Source organism: Pseudorca crassidens, chromosome 15 (assembly GCF_039906515.1).
Source record: "Pseudorca crassidens isolate mPseCra1 chromosome 15, mPseCra1.hap1, whole genome shotgun sequence".
Lineage (NCBI taxonomy): Eukaryota > Metazoa > Chordata > Mammalia > Artiodactyla > Delphinidae > Pseudorca > Pseudorca crassidens.
In genome coordinates, this window is record NC_090310.1 from 31,739,705 (window position 1) to 31,755,664 (window position 15,960).

At 47.4% G+C, this 15,960-nt stretch overlaps 1 protein-coding gene, 1 long non-coding RNA gene and 2 other non-coding genes across 5 annotated transcripts in view; 3 read left to right on the plus strand and 1 right to left on the minus strand.

Moving 5' to 3' along the window:
* ABAT (4-aminobutyrate aminotransferase) overlaps positions 1-15,960 on the minus strand; it is an 88,021-nt gene that overhangs the window by 4,304 nt on the left and 67,757 nt on the right. For both annotated transcript variants that reach the window (XM_067706660.1, XM_067706661.1), the window contains 9 exons: positions 12,967-13,047; positions 12,259-12,351; positions 11,715-11,777; positions 9,236-9,299; positions 8,539-8,687; positions 4,785-4,922; positions 3,802-3,969; positions 2,416-2,562; positions 65-176 (listed from right to left, as the gene is read on the minus strand). In XM_067706660.1, coding sequence (XP_067562761.1) covers positions 65-176; positions 2,416-2,562; positions 3,802-3,969; positions 4,785-4,922; positions 8,539-8,687; positions 9,236-9,299; positions 11,715-11,777; positions 12,259-12,351; positions 12,967-13,047 — 1,015 coding nt within the window. The remainder of the gene's footprint in view (positions 1-64; positions 177-2,415; positions 2,563-3,801; positions 3,970-4,784; positions 4,923-8,538; positions 8,688-9,235; positions 9,300-11,714; positions 11,778-12,258; positions 12,352-12,966; positions 13,048-15,960) is intronic.
* Positions 1,212-1,284, plus strand: TRNAE-UUC (transfer RNA glutamic acid (anticodon UUC)). Its single transcript has one exon. It is a non-coding gene; the product is annotated as a tRNA-Glu (tRNA).
* On the plus strand, positions 6,127-6,199 carry TRNAR-UCU (transfer RNA arginine (anticodon UCU)). Its single transcript has one exon. It is a non-coding gene; the product is annotated as a tRNA-Arg (tRNA).
* Positions 8,832-13,966, plus strand: LOC137207168 (uncharacterized). The gene is made up of 2 exons (XR_010934960.1): positions 8,832-9,438; positions 10,209-13,966. It is a non-coding gene; the product is annotated as an uncharacterized lncRNA (long non-coding RNA).

Below are 15,960 nucleotides of genomic sequence, written 5' to 3' on the forward strand. Positions count from 1 at the left end.
ACCTTCCCCTCCCCCTCCCTCCAGGCCCCCCACCAGGAAATGTGGGTACCCCTGGCTGCCTTACCTTTGTTTCTGGCTATTGAAATGAGTTTATTCCGTATGGATTCATCTGGCGTGTCGAAGGAGCAGAAGGTGCCTCGTCCTCTCACTCTGCTGATGAGCTGGGGGTACCGGGCCTGCAGTGGGGACACAAGGCCGGCATCAAAGCCAAGGAAGGCAGCCATCAGCCCACGTGGACCTCATGGCCACTCAGGACAGGGGCGGCCTGCGTTTGTGAGAGCCTCAGAACAACAAGATCCCTGCCGAGCCCGGCCCTGGCGCATCCCATACTCCAGCACCAACTGCAAGCAGGGTGCATCTGTCCCCCCAGGGGACATAAGTTAGCGCCTGACATTTCTCCTGCCACGCTGGTGATAGGGGAAGGAACATTGTGGCAGGAGGGAAGGGCCCAATCCTTCCACCCTTCCCAGAGGCTTTTCCTAGCACCTACCCCTGCCCAGCCTCAGTCTAAATGCAAATCCAGCCCAAGAAAAGAAAAAGAAATTCCCCCTAGAGCTACAGCACAGTTAGAGGCTCTCAGCTATCTCAGCAGCCACACTTGCCCCTTCAGAGTCTGCAATCAGGCAGATCTGGGTTTAATCAGGCAGATCTGGGTTAAATCTGGGTTTCTCCCCATTCTCCTCCAGAAAATGAGGAGAATTATAGTTTCCTAACTTCAAGTTGTTCTGGGTTAAGGGTGCCAGAAGAAAAACAGGACACCCGGTTAAATTTCAGATAAGCAACTTCTAATTTTTTAGTATAAATATGTCCCAAACATTGCATGGGATATACTTACGCTAAAAAGAAAAAAAATTAGTTGCCATCTTTTAAATTTAACCGGGTGTCCTGGCATCCCTACCTGGGAGAGGAAGACGGTGGTCCCTGAAGCTCCTGCCTCTGCCCTGTGACTGGAACCAAGTCCAGTGTCTGCCCTTCCCTCCTGGGCTTCAGATTTGTGAAATTTAAATTTAACTGCGGGGGGGACCTGCTTTTCTTCCCCCTAAATGCAGCAATCCTATTCTGAGGATTAAATGAGATAAGGCACCTAACATAATGCTTGGCACAGAGCAAGTTCTCAATTAATGGAAATAATAATAAATAATAATAATTATTGTTATGTCCTTGATCATGTCAGAGAGGTAAACGCTGGCAAAGAGCATGGGCTTGGGAATTCCCTGGTGGTCCAGTGGTTAGGACTTGGCACTTTCACTGCCGGGGGCCTGGGTTCGATCCCTAGTTGGGGAACAGATCTCGTCAAAAAATAGAAGAAAAAAAAAAGAACATGGGCTTTGAAGGCTACAAGAATCAGGTTCAAACCCCAGTGCAAGCTGTGTAACTTTGGACAAGTTAATAACCCGCCACACCTCAGTTTCCTCATCTGTAAAATAAGGATCATGGTGGTGTCTACACCCACAGCGTTACCACTGGACTTAAGAGTGTATGAGATCCCCTATTACGGAACTTGGCAGGAGCAGGCTCTCAGTAAATGGAAGCTGTTATCACTACCATCCCTCCTCGCTTCGTCATCACCATCACCATCACCATCAGTGGATCTGCTCAGCTCACTGGTGACTGGGTGCTTCAAGGAAGGGCTCTTTGTATCCAGCCCTCTGGGGTTAGGGTCATCTCTCCTCCTAACTCCTGGGCTGGGCTGGCCAGTCCTGGAAACACTGGTTCCTCCCAGCAGCATCCCCTGTCCCCAAATCTAGGAGAGCATGTCGGGCAGGGAGTAGACATAACAAAGACAAATAATTATAATAAAGAGCTCTACTGTCCAATGAGGTGGCCACATGTAGCTGTTGAAATGTGAGTCCAAATTGGAATGCACTGTAAGTGTAAAGTACATACTGGATTTCAAAGACTTATTGTGAGAAGAATAAGAAATATTGAATTATTTTATATATTGGTGGCATGTTGAAATAATATTTTGGATATGATGGGTTAAGTAAAATATATTATTCAAATTAATTTCAGCTCCTTCTTTTTCACTTTTAGTATAGGTACTAGGACCTTTGAAGTTATGTGCATAGCTAGCAATCTGTTCCCCTGGAGAGCACTGCTACGGAGTGATCAGGATGTAGAAGGTGGTCCAGAGGAGGGAATAGTGGGCAAATGGGTGGGAACGAGAGACAGGGAACATTGGGGAGGTTTCTCAAAGAAGGGATGCCTGAACTCAGTGTCAGCAGAAAACCGGGAGTTCAGGAACTGGGAACGGGGTCGGGACGGAGCGGTGGGAAGGCGTCCCCTACAGAAATGGCGCAGCCTATTCAGAATTGCTGGGGCAGCGGGTGTGATGCTACACTGAAGAGCTCAGCTGCTGCCCGCGGGGGCCGTGGGGAGCCGTGGATGGGGATCCGGGAGAGCCGGGCGGAGTACCTGGAGGTCCAGCAGTCCCGTGAGCAGGACCTTCCCAGCATGGGCCGCGTTATTCAGCAGGTCCTCCCGCTTGATGATGTTGATGACCTCAGCCAGCAGCAGGTTCTTGGACGGGTCCCCCAGCCACGTGTTGAAGATCCGGTAAGGCTGGAACAAGACACAGGGCATCAGAAGGGTTCCAGGCATACCCCAGACACACTCCTCCCCATTTAAGAGGAGAGAGACTAACCCAGCGAGTAGCTACTAAGTGCTGGGAGGATATCGCATATGGTCTCACCAAAATCGCTCCGTAACAGCAACCCTGTAGGCAGGTACTACTATTAGGGACACCAACTTGTCCAGGTCCTGGGAAATCCCTCAGTCCTGGGGAAACCAAGACAGTTGGCCCCTAATTACCATAATCCTCATTTTATAAAGGAGGAAGCTGAGGTGCTGAGTGGTTGAGTGATTTGTCTGTGAAAATATGGCCCCTTAGGTGGTGGAGTCAGGAGTGGATTGGTGGCAGTCTGACCCTCAAAGACCACCCGCTTTACTCCCCCTTCAGGGTGTCAATGCAGCCAACTAAAACACACTTCCCAGCCTCTCTTGCAGCTAGGAGTGGCCATGTGACCAGATCTTAGTCAAAAGTGGTAGAAACAGAAATGTTGTGGGATTTCTGGGAAGGCTGCTTAAAGACGAGAAGGGGGCCACTTTATCCTTCCCTCCTTTTTCTTTCCTACTGCGTCAAATTGAGACGGCGCTCCAGTAGCCATTTTGGATCATGAAGTGACCTTGAGGGTAGAAGCTACATGCAGGAATGGTGGAAGGAACGATCCTGGGCCCTTGATGACTCTGTGCGTGTGTGTGTGTGTGTGTGTGTATGAGAATCCATACGTACAAGTGGCAGTACAGTAAAATGGTTTAGAGTATGAGCTCTGGGTTTAAATCTTGACTTTGTCACTTAACAGGCTGTGTAACCTTAGACAACTTACTTAACCTCTCTGTGCCTGATTCCTCATTAGCAAAACGGGAGAGAAAAATACCATCTACTTGGTTAGACTGTTGTAAGGATTAAAAGTACAAGAGGAATACTTAGAACTGGGCCAGGCACAGAGCAAATGCTCCATTCAGAGCAGCAGCTAATAACAATGTTTTTGCTTGTGCACAAAGCAAAAAATTAGAAGCCTGACAATGGACTGCTATGAAGTCAGCCCTGCAGAGAGAGCTGGGGTAATCGTAATCATTGGCTTTAAATTAAATTGATAAGAACTAGGCTTTAGGAAACCTCTGTGACACATTAGGTATTCACTTAGTTCCTTGTTGGTGAGAAAGCAGCAGTAATGAGAAGTCGATGCCCCTTGCCCCGCCTCCCTCCCCTGCCCTGGACAGGAGAGGGTCCACACTCACAGCGTTGGGCCTCAACTCCTCCTTGTGGAAGAAGCCCCCGGTCATCATCTTCTTGCTGAAGGTCATCACGTCTGCTGGGTCATCCAAGCCCCAGTGCTCGTGGGCCCAGAACTTGCCGGTGCAGCCTCCTCCGGTCTGGACCTCATCCACCAAGAAGGCACAGCCGTGCTGCCGACATGGAATGAAGGAGAAATAAACACCCAGCGCAACTCGCCCACCTCGGACCCCCAAATCCAGCCCAAGAGCCACTGCTTTCTGAACCTCAAACCAAGCCTGTGTTCTTGGGCTGTGCAAAACCAAACTAAGGCTGCAGGAGGGCAGTTCCAGCAGGGCTGTGTCTGCACGTGGCCTCAAACTGCTCAGCCGGTATGAAACCGGAACATCAAATGCTCCCTGAACCATCGGCTTCGGTCCCTGAGCAAGTTGACCTGCTCAGAAGGAAGGGTGTCCCAACTGTAAGGCAGCCCCATTTCCCAAACTTCCGGTGCAGTGTTTGCCAGCTCTGCTCATCACCCGGACTATTATTTACTTAGCATTTGTGTTTAAATCAACTCGTGTCATGTCACCTTTATCCGTGAACTGACTGCTTGGACAGGCCAGTTATACGTGCAAGACACGTTAAAATAGACATGATATTAACATGAAGTTTGTTCATTTGGCTTCTGTTCAGTGTGGACCACAATGGGCTGAAAGATGAGGTGGGGTCCCTAGAAGGAAAAGGGAGGAGGCTTAGGCTTTCCCCAGGATGTTCTCGTGATTGGGAATGTCCCCGACTAGGACGGCAGGTTGGAGACTGACTTTGGAATAAGATTTTAGGGGAGAATCCCCCGTCCTGCCCTCACCCCCAACTTCTCTACCCATGAGGCCGACAGGCAGCCTCTGAACATCTGGAAGTTTACAAGGACCCCAGGCTAACCCTTTGCTCTGGAAAACCAACTGGAAATGGCCCATGGCCCCATCCAGCCCTGGCCCTGTGTGCTGACCTTCCTGGAGATGTCCCTCAGCTTCCGGAAGAAGTCGTCCGATGCGTGGTTGTCTCCACCCTCAGACTGGATGGGCTCCACTATGATCCCCGCCACCGTCTTCTTCTTCTTCCGGTATTTCACGATCAGGTCCTCCACCTGGATTCCAAAGGGGGACATGACAAGGATTCGTGGAGGCTCTTGGGCAGCCTCGGAGGATGGGCATGTGGGGTGCTGTGGACCCCTGGAATTTAAGTTGAAAATGTCATAGTGTCTTATCATTACATAGAATACACATGGAGAAAAGACAATCTCTTCAGCAAGTGGTGCTGGGAAAGCTGTACAGCCACATGTAAATCAATGAAGTTAGAACACACCCTCACACCATACACAAAATAAACTCAAAATGGCTTAAAGACTTAAATATTCAATATAAGACACAGCACTATAAAACTCCTAGGAGAGAACATAGGCAGAACATTCTCTGACATAAACTGTAGCAATGTTTTCTTAGCTCAGTCTCCCAAGGCAATAGAAATAAAAGCAAAAATAAACAAATGGGACCTACAAACTTATAAGCTTTTGCACAGCAAAGTAAACCATAAACAAAAGGAAAAGACAACCTACAGACTGGAAGAAAATATTTGCAAACGATGCGACTGATAAGGACTTAATTTCCAAAATATACAAACAGCTCATACAACTCAATAACAAAAAAACAAACAACCCAATCAAAAAATGGACAGAAGACCTAACAGACATTTCTCCAAAGAAGACATACAGATGGCCAACAGACACATGAAAAGATGCTCAACATCACTAATTATTAGGGAAATGCAAATCAAAACTACTATGAGGTATCACCTCACACCAGTCAGAATGGCCATCATTAAAAAGTCTACAAATAACAAATGCTGGAGAGCGTGTGGAGAAAAGGGAACCCTCCTACACTGTTGGTGGGAATGTAAATTAGTGCAGCCACTATGGAGAACAGTATGGAGGTTCCTTAACAAAGTAAAAATAGAGTTACCATATGATCCAGCAATCCCACTCCTGGGCATATATCCAGAGAAAACTCTAATTTGAAAGATACATGCACCCCTATGTTTAGAGCAGCACTATTTAAAATAGCCAAGAGGTGAAAGCAACCTAAATGTCCATTGACAGATGAATGGATAAAGAAGATGTGGTATAAATATACAATGGAATATTATTTAGCCATAAAAAAGAATGAAATAATGCCATTTGCAGTTACATAGATGGACCTAGGGATTATCATACTAAGTGAAGTAAGCCAGACAGAAAAAAACAAATGTCATATGATATCGCTTATATGTGGAATCTAAAAAACCATACAGGGACTTCCCTGGTGGTCCAGTGGTTAAGACTCTGCACTTCTACTGCAGGGGGCATGGGTTCGATCCCTGGTCAGGGAACTAAGATCCCACACGCCACGCGGTGCGGCCAAAAAAAAATGAAAAAAAAATACAGATGAACTTACTTACAAAACAGAATCAGACTCACAGACATAGAAAACAAACTTACGGGAAAGTGTGGGGAGGGAGGGATAAATTAGGAGTTTGGCATTAGCAGATACAAGCTACTATATATAAAACAGATAACCAACAAGGTCCTACTGTATAGCACAGGAAACTATATTCAATATCTTGTAATAATCCATAATAGAAAAGAATCTGAAAAAGAATATATATATACATATATATACATACATATATATATGACTGAATCACTTTGCCACTGCAATGAGAAGCCCGCGCACCGCAAAAAAGAGTGCCCCCTGCTCGCCACAACTAGAGAAAAGCCCACGTGCAGCAACGAAGACCCAACGCAGCCAAAACATAAAAATAAAAATTTAACTTTTTTAAACTATTTTTTTAAATTGAAGTATAGTTAATTTACAATGTGTTAGTTTCTGGTGTACAGCAAAGTGACTCAGTTACATACACACACACACACACACACATATTCTTTTTCAGATTCTCCTCCATTATAGGTCATTATAAGAAAAAAATTTTTAACTGTTAACAGTGAGAAAAGCATCTTATTTTCCCCAAGAGGTTATATTTCTTGAACTTTTGCTCTAAAATGGGCATCTTCTTACAGATAATTAAAGACTAATAATTGTGATACTTGGGGCTTCCCTGGTGGTGCGGTGGTTAAGAATCCGCCTGCCAATGCAGGGGACACGGGCTTGACCCCTGGTCCGGGAAGATCCCACATGCCGTGGAGCAACTAAGCCCGTGCGCCACAACTACCGAGCCTGCGCTCTAGAGCCCCCGAGCCACAACTACTGAGCCTGCGCACCTAGAGCCCACGCTCTGCAACAAGAGAAGCCACCGCAATGAGAAGCCCGTGCACCGCGATGAAGAGTAGCCCCCGCTCACCGCAACTAAAGAAAGCCTGCGTGCAGCAATGAAGACCCAATGCAGCCAAAGATAAAAATAAATAAATAAATTTATAAAAAATTTAAAAAAATTGTGATAATTTTTAAATAATTTAATAATTACACATAATTGAAAAAACCCAAACCATACACCTGGATAGAGTAACAAGTACAATCTTTCCCTGTTATGCAGAATTAAGGAAAAACCTATTTGGACGAGACAGTTTTAGCCTCGGTCTCACCAGTTGCCCCAGGGAAGCTCTAAGATGCTTTTCTTTGCAATCAGTGTCATCTGCAATTTGTCATCATATGGCTATTTTCTTGCTTATTTGTCCAGTGCTGTGTTTCTGACTACCCTATACTCTCTGATAGGATGCAGGACAGACATGTGGCTAGCAAGCGCTTGGAATGTAGCTGGTCCAAACTGAGATGTGCTCTACGTGTAAAATACACACAGCGTTTCAAAGATCTAACACGAGAAAAAAGACTATAAAAACATGTCATCGATAATTTTTAAATATTAATGACATGACAATATTTTCGATACACTGGGTTCAATAAAATGTTATTAAAATTAATTTCACCCAATTATTTTTACTTTTAAAAAATGTAGTTACTAGAAAAGCTGTAGTGACATTTAGCTTGCCTTATTTTGCTTGGACTGCATCACCTTGTCTCTTTTATTTACCACTAAATGCCCAGCGCCTAGCACCTTGCTTTACACCTAGTAGGTGTTAACTATTAATTAAAAAGAATGATGAGCTTAAGAGGCAAACCAGCCTTATGTGAGCTCAAATCCAAATCTGAAGAGTGATAGCCATTCCCCGCCACCCCCCACCCTGCAACAGAATCCTTCCAATGTCTTACATGGAACCCCAATATATGGGACAGATCAAAGGGGGGCTGTTGTGGTTGAAGTGGAGGCACGGGGACCAGAGTTGCCCATCCTTAGTCCCTCCCCGCCCCCACTGCAACCTCCAGGGCTCCCAAAAAAGTCCCAGGATTCTGGAGAAGACTGACACACAGTGGACTACAGGATCCCATGGAATTGTTTTTCCTATGAGCTGCCCTGTATTCTTTCCATCAATTCATTTTCTCTTACTCCAGAGGCAATGAAGCTTGTCCCCAAAGAAACTCACATGATACAGAAGTTGGTACCAGAAGCGGGGTGATGGAGGCTGGGTGCAAAATCAATGTCTCAGTACCTTTCCTAACATGGAACACTGGGGCAGGAAGCGCCCCCGTCCCTCCGTCCCACCCAGGGAGCGCCACGCGGGTCCCTGGATAAACTCTTTGTGTGTTCCTCTTCCCCGGGGCTAAGTCTTGGGGTGAGGGGTTGAGGGGGAGGTGAGGGGAGGACCTGGGGGTTACCTCTTCTAGACAACGGGCCTCTTCTTGTTGGTTCTCTTTCACAAACTCTTCAAGAGGATACTTCAGCCGTGGGAATGGTGCAATGGGCCAGTCGAAGGAAGGGATGTCGATCTTGTGAATAGCTTTGGAGTGCGTGGTCGCTAAGCAACCTAAGCCCAGCACAACAGAAGAGCAGAGGTTGGCTCAGGGAAGGAGGACGGATGGTCTCTGAGGAGGAGATGGGGCAGCCCAGGGAGGCCCGGTGCCTGCAGAACCCCAGTTCTGGGAACATCCTGAAGCTGAAGTGGCACCCATGTGTCTTTGTGTGTGTGTGTGTGTGTGTGTGTGTGTGTGTGTGTGTGTGTGTGTGTGTGTGTGTGTGTGTGTGTGTGTGTGTGTGTGTGTGTGTGTGTGTGTGTGTGTGTGTGTCTTTGCTTTCTGATCTATCACAGACTAACACAGACTTTGAAGGAAGAGAGACAAGGATTGAAATCCTAGCTCTGCCCCTGCATGGGCTTGGAATGTTCCTTCCCTTGCCCCGCCTCAGTTTCCACATCTGCAAAGTGGCAACAGCCGTCCCCAGTCTCCAGGGAACGGTATGCAATCAAAGAGACAATACGTGGAAGCCGCCAGCGCCAGAGCAGAGGCAGCCGTCACTATTGTTGTTGTTGTTATTATTACTCTACCTGCCACCTTGGGATCTCACGGCCCTCCTTACCCATGGTCCTCCCATGGAAGGCACCCATGAAGGAGAGGATGCTGTAGTCGGGGCACCCGGGGGCCTGGAACCAAGAAACAGCCGTCAGTCAGTGTTGTGAGCTGGGGACCCACATGGTGGCCCCCACGAACCTCGAGGAGTACGAAAGTCTCAGGAGAACCGGGATCCCCTCTCAGGCAGAAGTTACAAACTGGACTCCAGAGGTCTGTATCCAGCCCACACATGGTGTTTTCTGTTTGTTTTTTATCAAGAGATTTCATGAAATAGATATCCTGAACCTCTGTCTTCTCACAAGTTCTGCACCACGTGGGCCCATTTTTCTCGGTCAAGCCTGAAGGTGGGCGGGCACGCTGGCCCTCACCACCCACCTTTCTCCTTTCCATCACTGGCAGGCGTCCGCAGGCTTTTCAAACTCCCCTGCCTCAGTCCCCCTGCCCCCCCGACTGCTCCCACAGCCCACAGATGGGCCAGGTGCTGGTGGTGGTACCTGCCTCCTGTGACCTGAGGTTGAGCTGGGCCCCACACAGGACATGCCCAGGCTTTGGATGAGGTCTGCTGGGCCAGAGCGGGAGGGTGGGACACCCAGCTTTCCCTCTCCCCACGGGGCTGCCCCTGAGCTCAGGAGGGACTCACGAACCCCAGTCTTCTTCCAGCCCCAAGCGAATGGCACAGCAGCACTGCCTTCTGACCCTCCAGCTGGCAAGGGAATCAGACCTGCCTCCAGTGACTCAGGAGCCGCTGGGGACACGGCAGAGGCTACCTTGGGGGCCCCTGAGTCTCTGGGAGGTTGTATGGCATTTTCTCAGGCCGGCTGATCTCCACTGGGTCCCTGAGACCCCCGGGAAAAGCTCCAAGACCTCTTCCCACAAATCCCAGAATGCCCTCTTGTCATATGCCTTTGTTAGTCTCCAAATGTGATATATAGGGCGTAACTTGTTTTACTGCACTTCACAGATGTTGCACTTTTTTACAGATTGAAGGTTTGTGGCAACCCTGCATGGAACAAGTCTTCTGGAGCCATTTTCCAACGGCATTTGCTCACTTCGTGTCTCTGTGTCACATTTTGGTAATTCTCACAATATTTGCGACTTTTGGGTTATTATTCTGCTTGTCATGGTGACCTGCGATCGGTGATCTGTGATGTTGCTACTACAACTCCCTGAAGGCTCAGATGATGGTTAGCATTTTTCAGCAATGAAGTATTTTTGAATTAACGTGTGTACATTTTTTTAAGACGTTAAGGCTATTGCACATTTAATGGACTACAGTATAGTAAAAACATAACTTTCTATGCACTGAGAAACTAAAAAAAATCATGTGACTCACTTTATTGCGACATTTGCTTTAGCGGGGTGATCTGGAACCGAACCCCCAGTATCTCTGAGGTGTGCCCCTATGCTGATTTACATGGTTGAGAGCACAGTGCCTATGCAACTTACATCCCACTGTTTTCACTAAATTATAGCACACGTGTCTCCAGGCCAAGAGAAACCCTTTGTGATTGTTCTGGCTGCAGAACTTTGTGTCTGGACACAGTGGGTAACTGAATTCAGTGGCTCTCGATCTGCAAACACCTGCCCCCCCACCCCTTTTTTTAAGCGGTATACACTTCTGCCTCAATCATAGTGGGATTTAGGGGAAGGACTGGCCTGCTCTGATTGAAGCTGGCTGGGAATCTTGGAGCCTTACTTGGTCTTCCCCGTGCACCCCCGACTGTTGTACCCCAACACTGGCCCCCTTGGTGCCTCCCTGAACTGCTAGGGTTCCACTTGGCCCCTACACTTAATCCATCTTTCCCCATTACTGGATATACAGGTGGTTGCCAATCTAAACACCAACGAGTGAACACCCTTGCACATACATTTGTGATGACATTTTGGATTATTCTAGAGAATACATGAAATGCCACTTTAGATGGGTCAAATACAGGCAGCTGTCCTGGGAAACTGATGAGTGCTAGTCGGAAGAGTTCCACTCGGCCGGCCTTGAAACCAAGGGAATGGACTAGGGGGTTGGAATGCTTGAGGATCCCTTGTTGTGGACTGAATGTTTAAGTCACCCTCAAGTTCATATATTGAAGCCCTAACCCCCAGTGTAATGGTATCTGAACATGGGGTCTTTGGGTGGTACTTGGGGTTGGACGAGGTCATGTGGTTGGGGCCCTGTGATGGGATTAGTGCCCTTATAGGAATGGACACCAGAGAGCCTGATCCCTCTCCCTGAGATAGATGGAGGACACAGTGAGAAGGTGGACATCCCCAAGCCAGGAAGACAGCCTGCCCTGGGAAACTGGATTGGCCAGCACATTGACCTTGGACTTCCAGCCGCCAGGACTGTTAAGAAAAATACATCATACATGTCTGTTGCTTAGGCCACCCTGTCTAGGGGTTTTGTTATGGCAGCCTGCGCTAACTAAGACACCCTCCTACTTGAGGAGGACAGGGCCCCACGCGTGAGGAGGAGGGGATGCTGGGCTCACCTGGTTGATCATGCATGTCTCCAGCTCCTCCTTGGAGAAACCCGATTGGCCCCTTTCCTTGCTCTGATAAAATGGAACAGAACAAACTCTCAGAGATGCTCTGGGTCAGGAAGGGCTCCCACTTTCCACCCAAACCAACATCTAGTCAACGAGGGGATGCTTTCTCAAAAGCTGATCATATACGTGTCGACGTTACACGTATGGACTGAAGCATGAGACCATTCATTGTCCTTGTGATGAAATAAATAGATGGATGAATAAGTTGCTTTACTATTCTACTGGCAACAATGAAGATGAAGAGATGGTAGTTATTTCAGGTAACACAGTATAATGACACTGGTGAGGTTTTACACTACACACTGCCAGGATGTTTGGAAAACCCGGTCCAGGCAGTGGCCCTCCTTGGATTTCGACCATGGCCACTGATGTCCAGTACTCTGGCCAGCTGGGATGAACAGTCGGACAAGGGCTGAGTGTGTGGCTGGGGGCTGGGGGGCGTGTGTGTGTGTGTGCACGTTGCATGCATACAAGCCCCAAACCTCACCCGGTACCACATGAAGATGGTCTTGAAGGCGTTTTCGTTGGAGCAGGAACCGCAGGCCATCGTGATGAGCTGGGACATGCCTTTAGGAGCCACCTGTGGGAGGGAAACAGCTGTGGGCTCCCCACCCCCTCAGCTGGAGCGGGGCCTCTGCAGGGGCTGCACACTGGGCCCTGGAGGCTGTGGGAGGCTGGGAGGGAAACAGGGATGCAGTCCCGGAGGCAGTCTGACTGGGGCGGGGTGGACGAGAGGCCCCAAAAGGCCCCAGGTTGGAGGCCAGACCAGAAAAAAGGTGAAGAAAAGCCCAGACATCCCTCCTGACGCAACCTCTGCCCAGAGACACCCACATTTTACAGGTGGGAATTCGGGGTTCTGAAGGACTCTAATCCTTGTAGCAACTGAAACCCAAAGGAGGACTGAAGGGCACTGGCAAAGGCCCTGTCGTGGGATCAATACTAAATTCCCCGGGTTCCCTTTTTCCCGCACACAAGGGATCCCAGCTTTTCTTGCAAAGGAAAATTAAAAAGACTCTTCATGAAAGAAACAGCACGAAGAGCAAGACTGAAGTAGAAACATCCCATCCTTAATCATTATGGATCTCAGTTCTTTCCTTCCCTGCTGCTCCAGCCTCCTGGAGACCAGAGCTGCGGGCCAGCGTGGTGAAGGGCAGAGGTGGGTTCTCACGGTGGCAAGCTGTCCCCACAGACTCACTGAGAGCAGGGACTCCCGGAGCTTCTCCACAAAGTTCTCAGGAGGAAAGACTCCGAGGGCAGGTCTGTTGATGAATGTGCTCTGCAAAAAAGCCAGGAGACCAGCAGTGACTTCTCGACCTGACCCAGCTCCCACCCACCAGCGATGCTTTTCAGAGTGGATGTGTTCCACGCTGTGGGGAATGATATAAATACTTCCCTGCGTTTTTAGAGAAATCCACTAGGATTGCTCTGGGTTTAAAACAAAGTGTCAATTTCTTGGTTGGGATATTGCACTATCACTAGGTAAGATGCTACCATTGGGGGAAACTGGATAGAAAATACATGGGACCTCTTTGTACTATTTTTTGCACCTCCCTCTAAATCTGTAATCTTAAAAAAAAATCAGAATGATTGAAAAACAAAAAATGGACGATAACAATTACTGGTGAGAATTCTCATTCACGGCTGGTGGGGATGTAACGTGGTGCGGCCACTTTGGAAGACAGGTTGGTAGTTTCCTATAATGTTAAACAGACACACACCCTATGACCCAGCAGTTCGCTCTGAGGTATTTACCTAAGAGAAAAATGACAGCATATGTCAGACAAAGATGTGAACGGATATGAAGGTTTGTTGTGGCTTTTATCTTCAGTTGCCAAGAAATGGAAACAGCCCAAATGTCCTTCCACTGGGGAAACGATAAACAGACCGTGGTATATGCACACCGTGGAACACTGCTCAGCAATGACATGGGGCAATCTACCCACACACTTAACAACACGGGAGAATCTCAGAGTCACGGTGCCGAGTGAAAGAAGCTGGAATGAGGGTCACCCACTGCAGGGCTCCATTCCTACGACATTCTGGAAAAGGCAGAACTATTGGGACAGAAAACAGCTCATGGCTGTCAGGGGCTGGGGTGCGATCGGCTACCCATGGGCTCAGGGGAATGTTTGGGGAGATGAATGGTTTGTGTCTGGATTTTTTTGGATTGTGGTTAAAAAACAAGTAACATAAAATTTACCATCTTAGTCATTTCAAAGCATATAGTTCTCAGTAATGTTAAGAATATTCATATTGTTATGCAACCATCATCACCATCCGTCTCCAGAACTCTTTCATCTTACAAAACTGGAGCTCTGCCCCTACTAAACACTGACTCCCCATTCTCCCCTCCCTCCAGCCCCTGGCCACCAGCATTCTACTTCCTGTCTCTGATTTTGAGGCTGCTAACCACCTCAAATAAGTGGAATCAAAAAAAAAAAAAAAATAAGTGGAATCAAACATTATGTGTCCTTTTGCGACTGGCTTATTTCACTTAGCATAATGTCCTCTAGGTTCATCCATGTTACAGCATACGGCAGATTTTCTTTCCTTTTTTTTTTTTTCCTCCTTTCCTTCTTAAGGCTGAATAATACTCCACTGTATGGATATGCCACATTTCCTGTATCTGTTCATCTGCTGATGGACACTTAGGTTGCTTCCACCTTTGGGCTACTGTGAACAGTATGAATATGGGTGTGCAAATGTCCGGGTTTTGACAGTGGCTGTACAATTATGCATTTTTTTAATTTTTTAAATTTTTATTTATTTATTTTTTGGCCGCGTGGCTTGTGGGATCTTAGTTCCCCGAGCAGGGATCAAACCTGTGCCCCCTGCAGTGGAAGCGTGGAGTCCTAACCACCGGACCACCACGGAATTCCCAGATTATGCATTTGTTGAAACCACAGAACTGTACCTGCAAAGGATGGATTTGACTGCATGTGAATTACACTTTAATTAAAAAAAAAAAAAAAAAAAACGGGGAAAAAAGAGGCTTCAGTATCTCTGCAATTTCTAAATAGAATGAGCCTTAGGAGAGCAATCTGATGAGGGAGCTGGTTAATAAATGAATGAGCTGCATATGAAAAAGCAGTGTTAGAAAAATTCCTCCGCCCCGCCCCGCCCCGCACCATTTTGATAGATGTGCGTCCAGAGAAGGATTTCCCTCTGTGAGGAAATCAACAATGCAAGCCTGACGCTAAACAGACACTTGCTTCTGATACCCAGGATAGAGGGAGTGTTATTTACAACAAAAAAGAGAACCACTCTAAATGCCAACATTAGGTTAAGTAAATGAAGGCGCATTAACTGAAGGTGATGTTGTATTGCCGGAAAAATGTCGTGTAAAAAGAATGTTACAATTTTACTTTAGGGTTCGCTGAGTGTTGTACCTTCTATGGGTTTTGATAAATGTATAATGATGACACGTGTCCACCATTATGGAAAAGACACAAATGGAAATGCAAATGGGGATAAGAATAGAGCGGTCCAGTCCCTCCAGGTCTAGCCAGTGCCCCCTGGAAGGCTTGGTAAGAGTCTGGGAGGGGTCTGTCTGCTCAATGGACAAGCAATGAGGTCATCAGGAAGTGGATTTGGGTAATAGAAAGGGATTGTACTAAATGCAATGCAGCGTACTGGACTGGATTCTGGGGACCAAAATCATGGACACTAGTGGAAAAGCTGGGGAAATCTGAATAAAGTCTGTGGTAGGTAATGCACCAATGTTAATTTCTTAGTTTTGACAAGGGTACCATAGAGAGGTGAGGTGTTAACCTTGGGGGAAACTGGGTAAAAGGTAGATGGGAACTATCTTCACAACTTGTAAATCTGAAATTAGTCAAAAATAAAAACACTGAGTCTGGAATTCCCTGGCAGTCCAGTGGTTAGGACTCGGCGCTTTCACTGCCGAGGGTGCAGGTTCAATCCCTGGTCAGGGAACTAAGGTCCCGCAAGCCGAGAGGCACAGCCAAATAAATAATAAAAATAAAAACATCGAATTAAAAAGTATGGAAGGTTTGATTGAGCCTGGGATTTGGGAACTTCTCAGGCACCCCTCTCTCTCTCGGACTCAATCGTGTAATAAACTCAGTGCAAATCCAAATGGGGGCATCACTCCATCGGAGGAAACCCAAGGATAGGAGGCCCCAGCACTCATCCTTCTGGTGGCATTGGGATTTGGCGTGGCCCACTA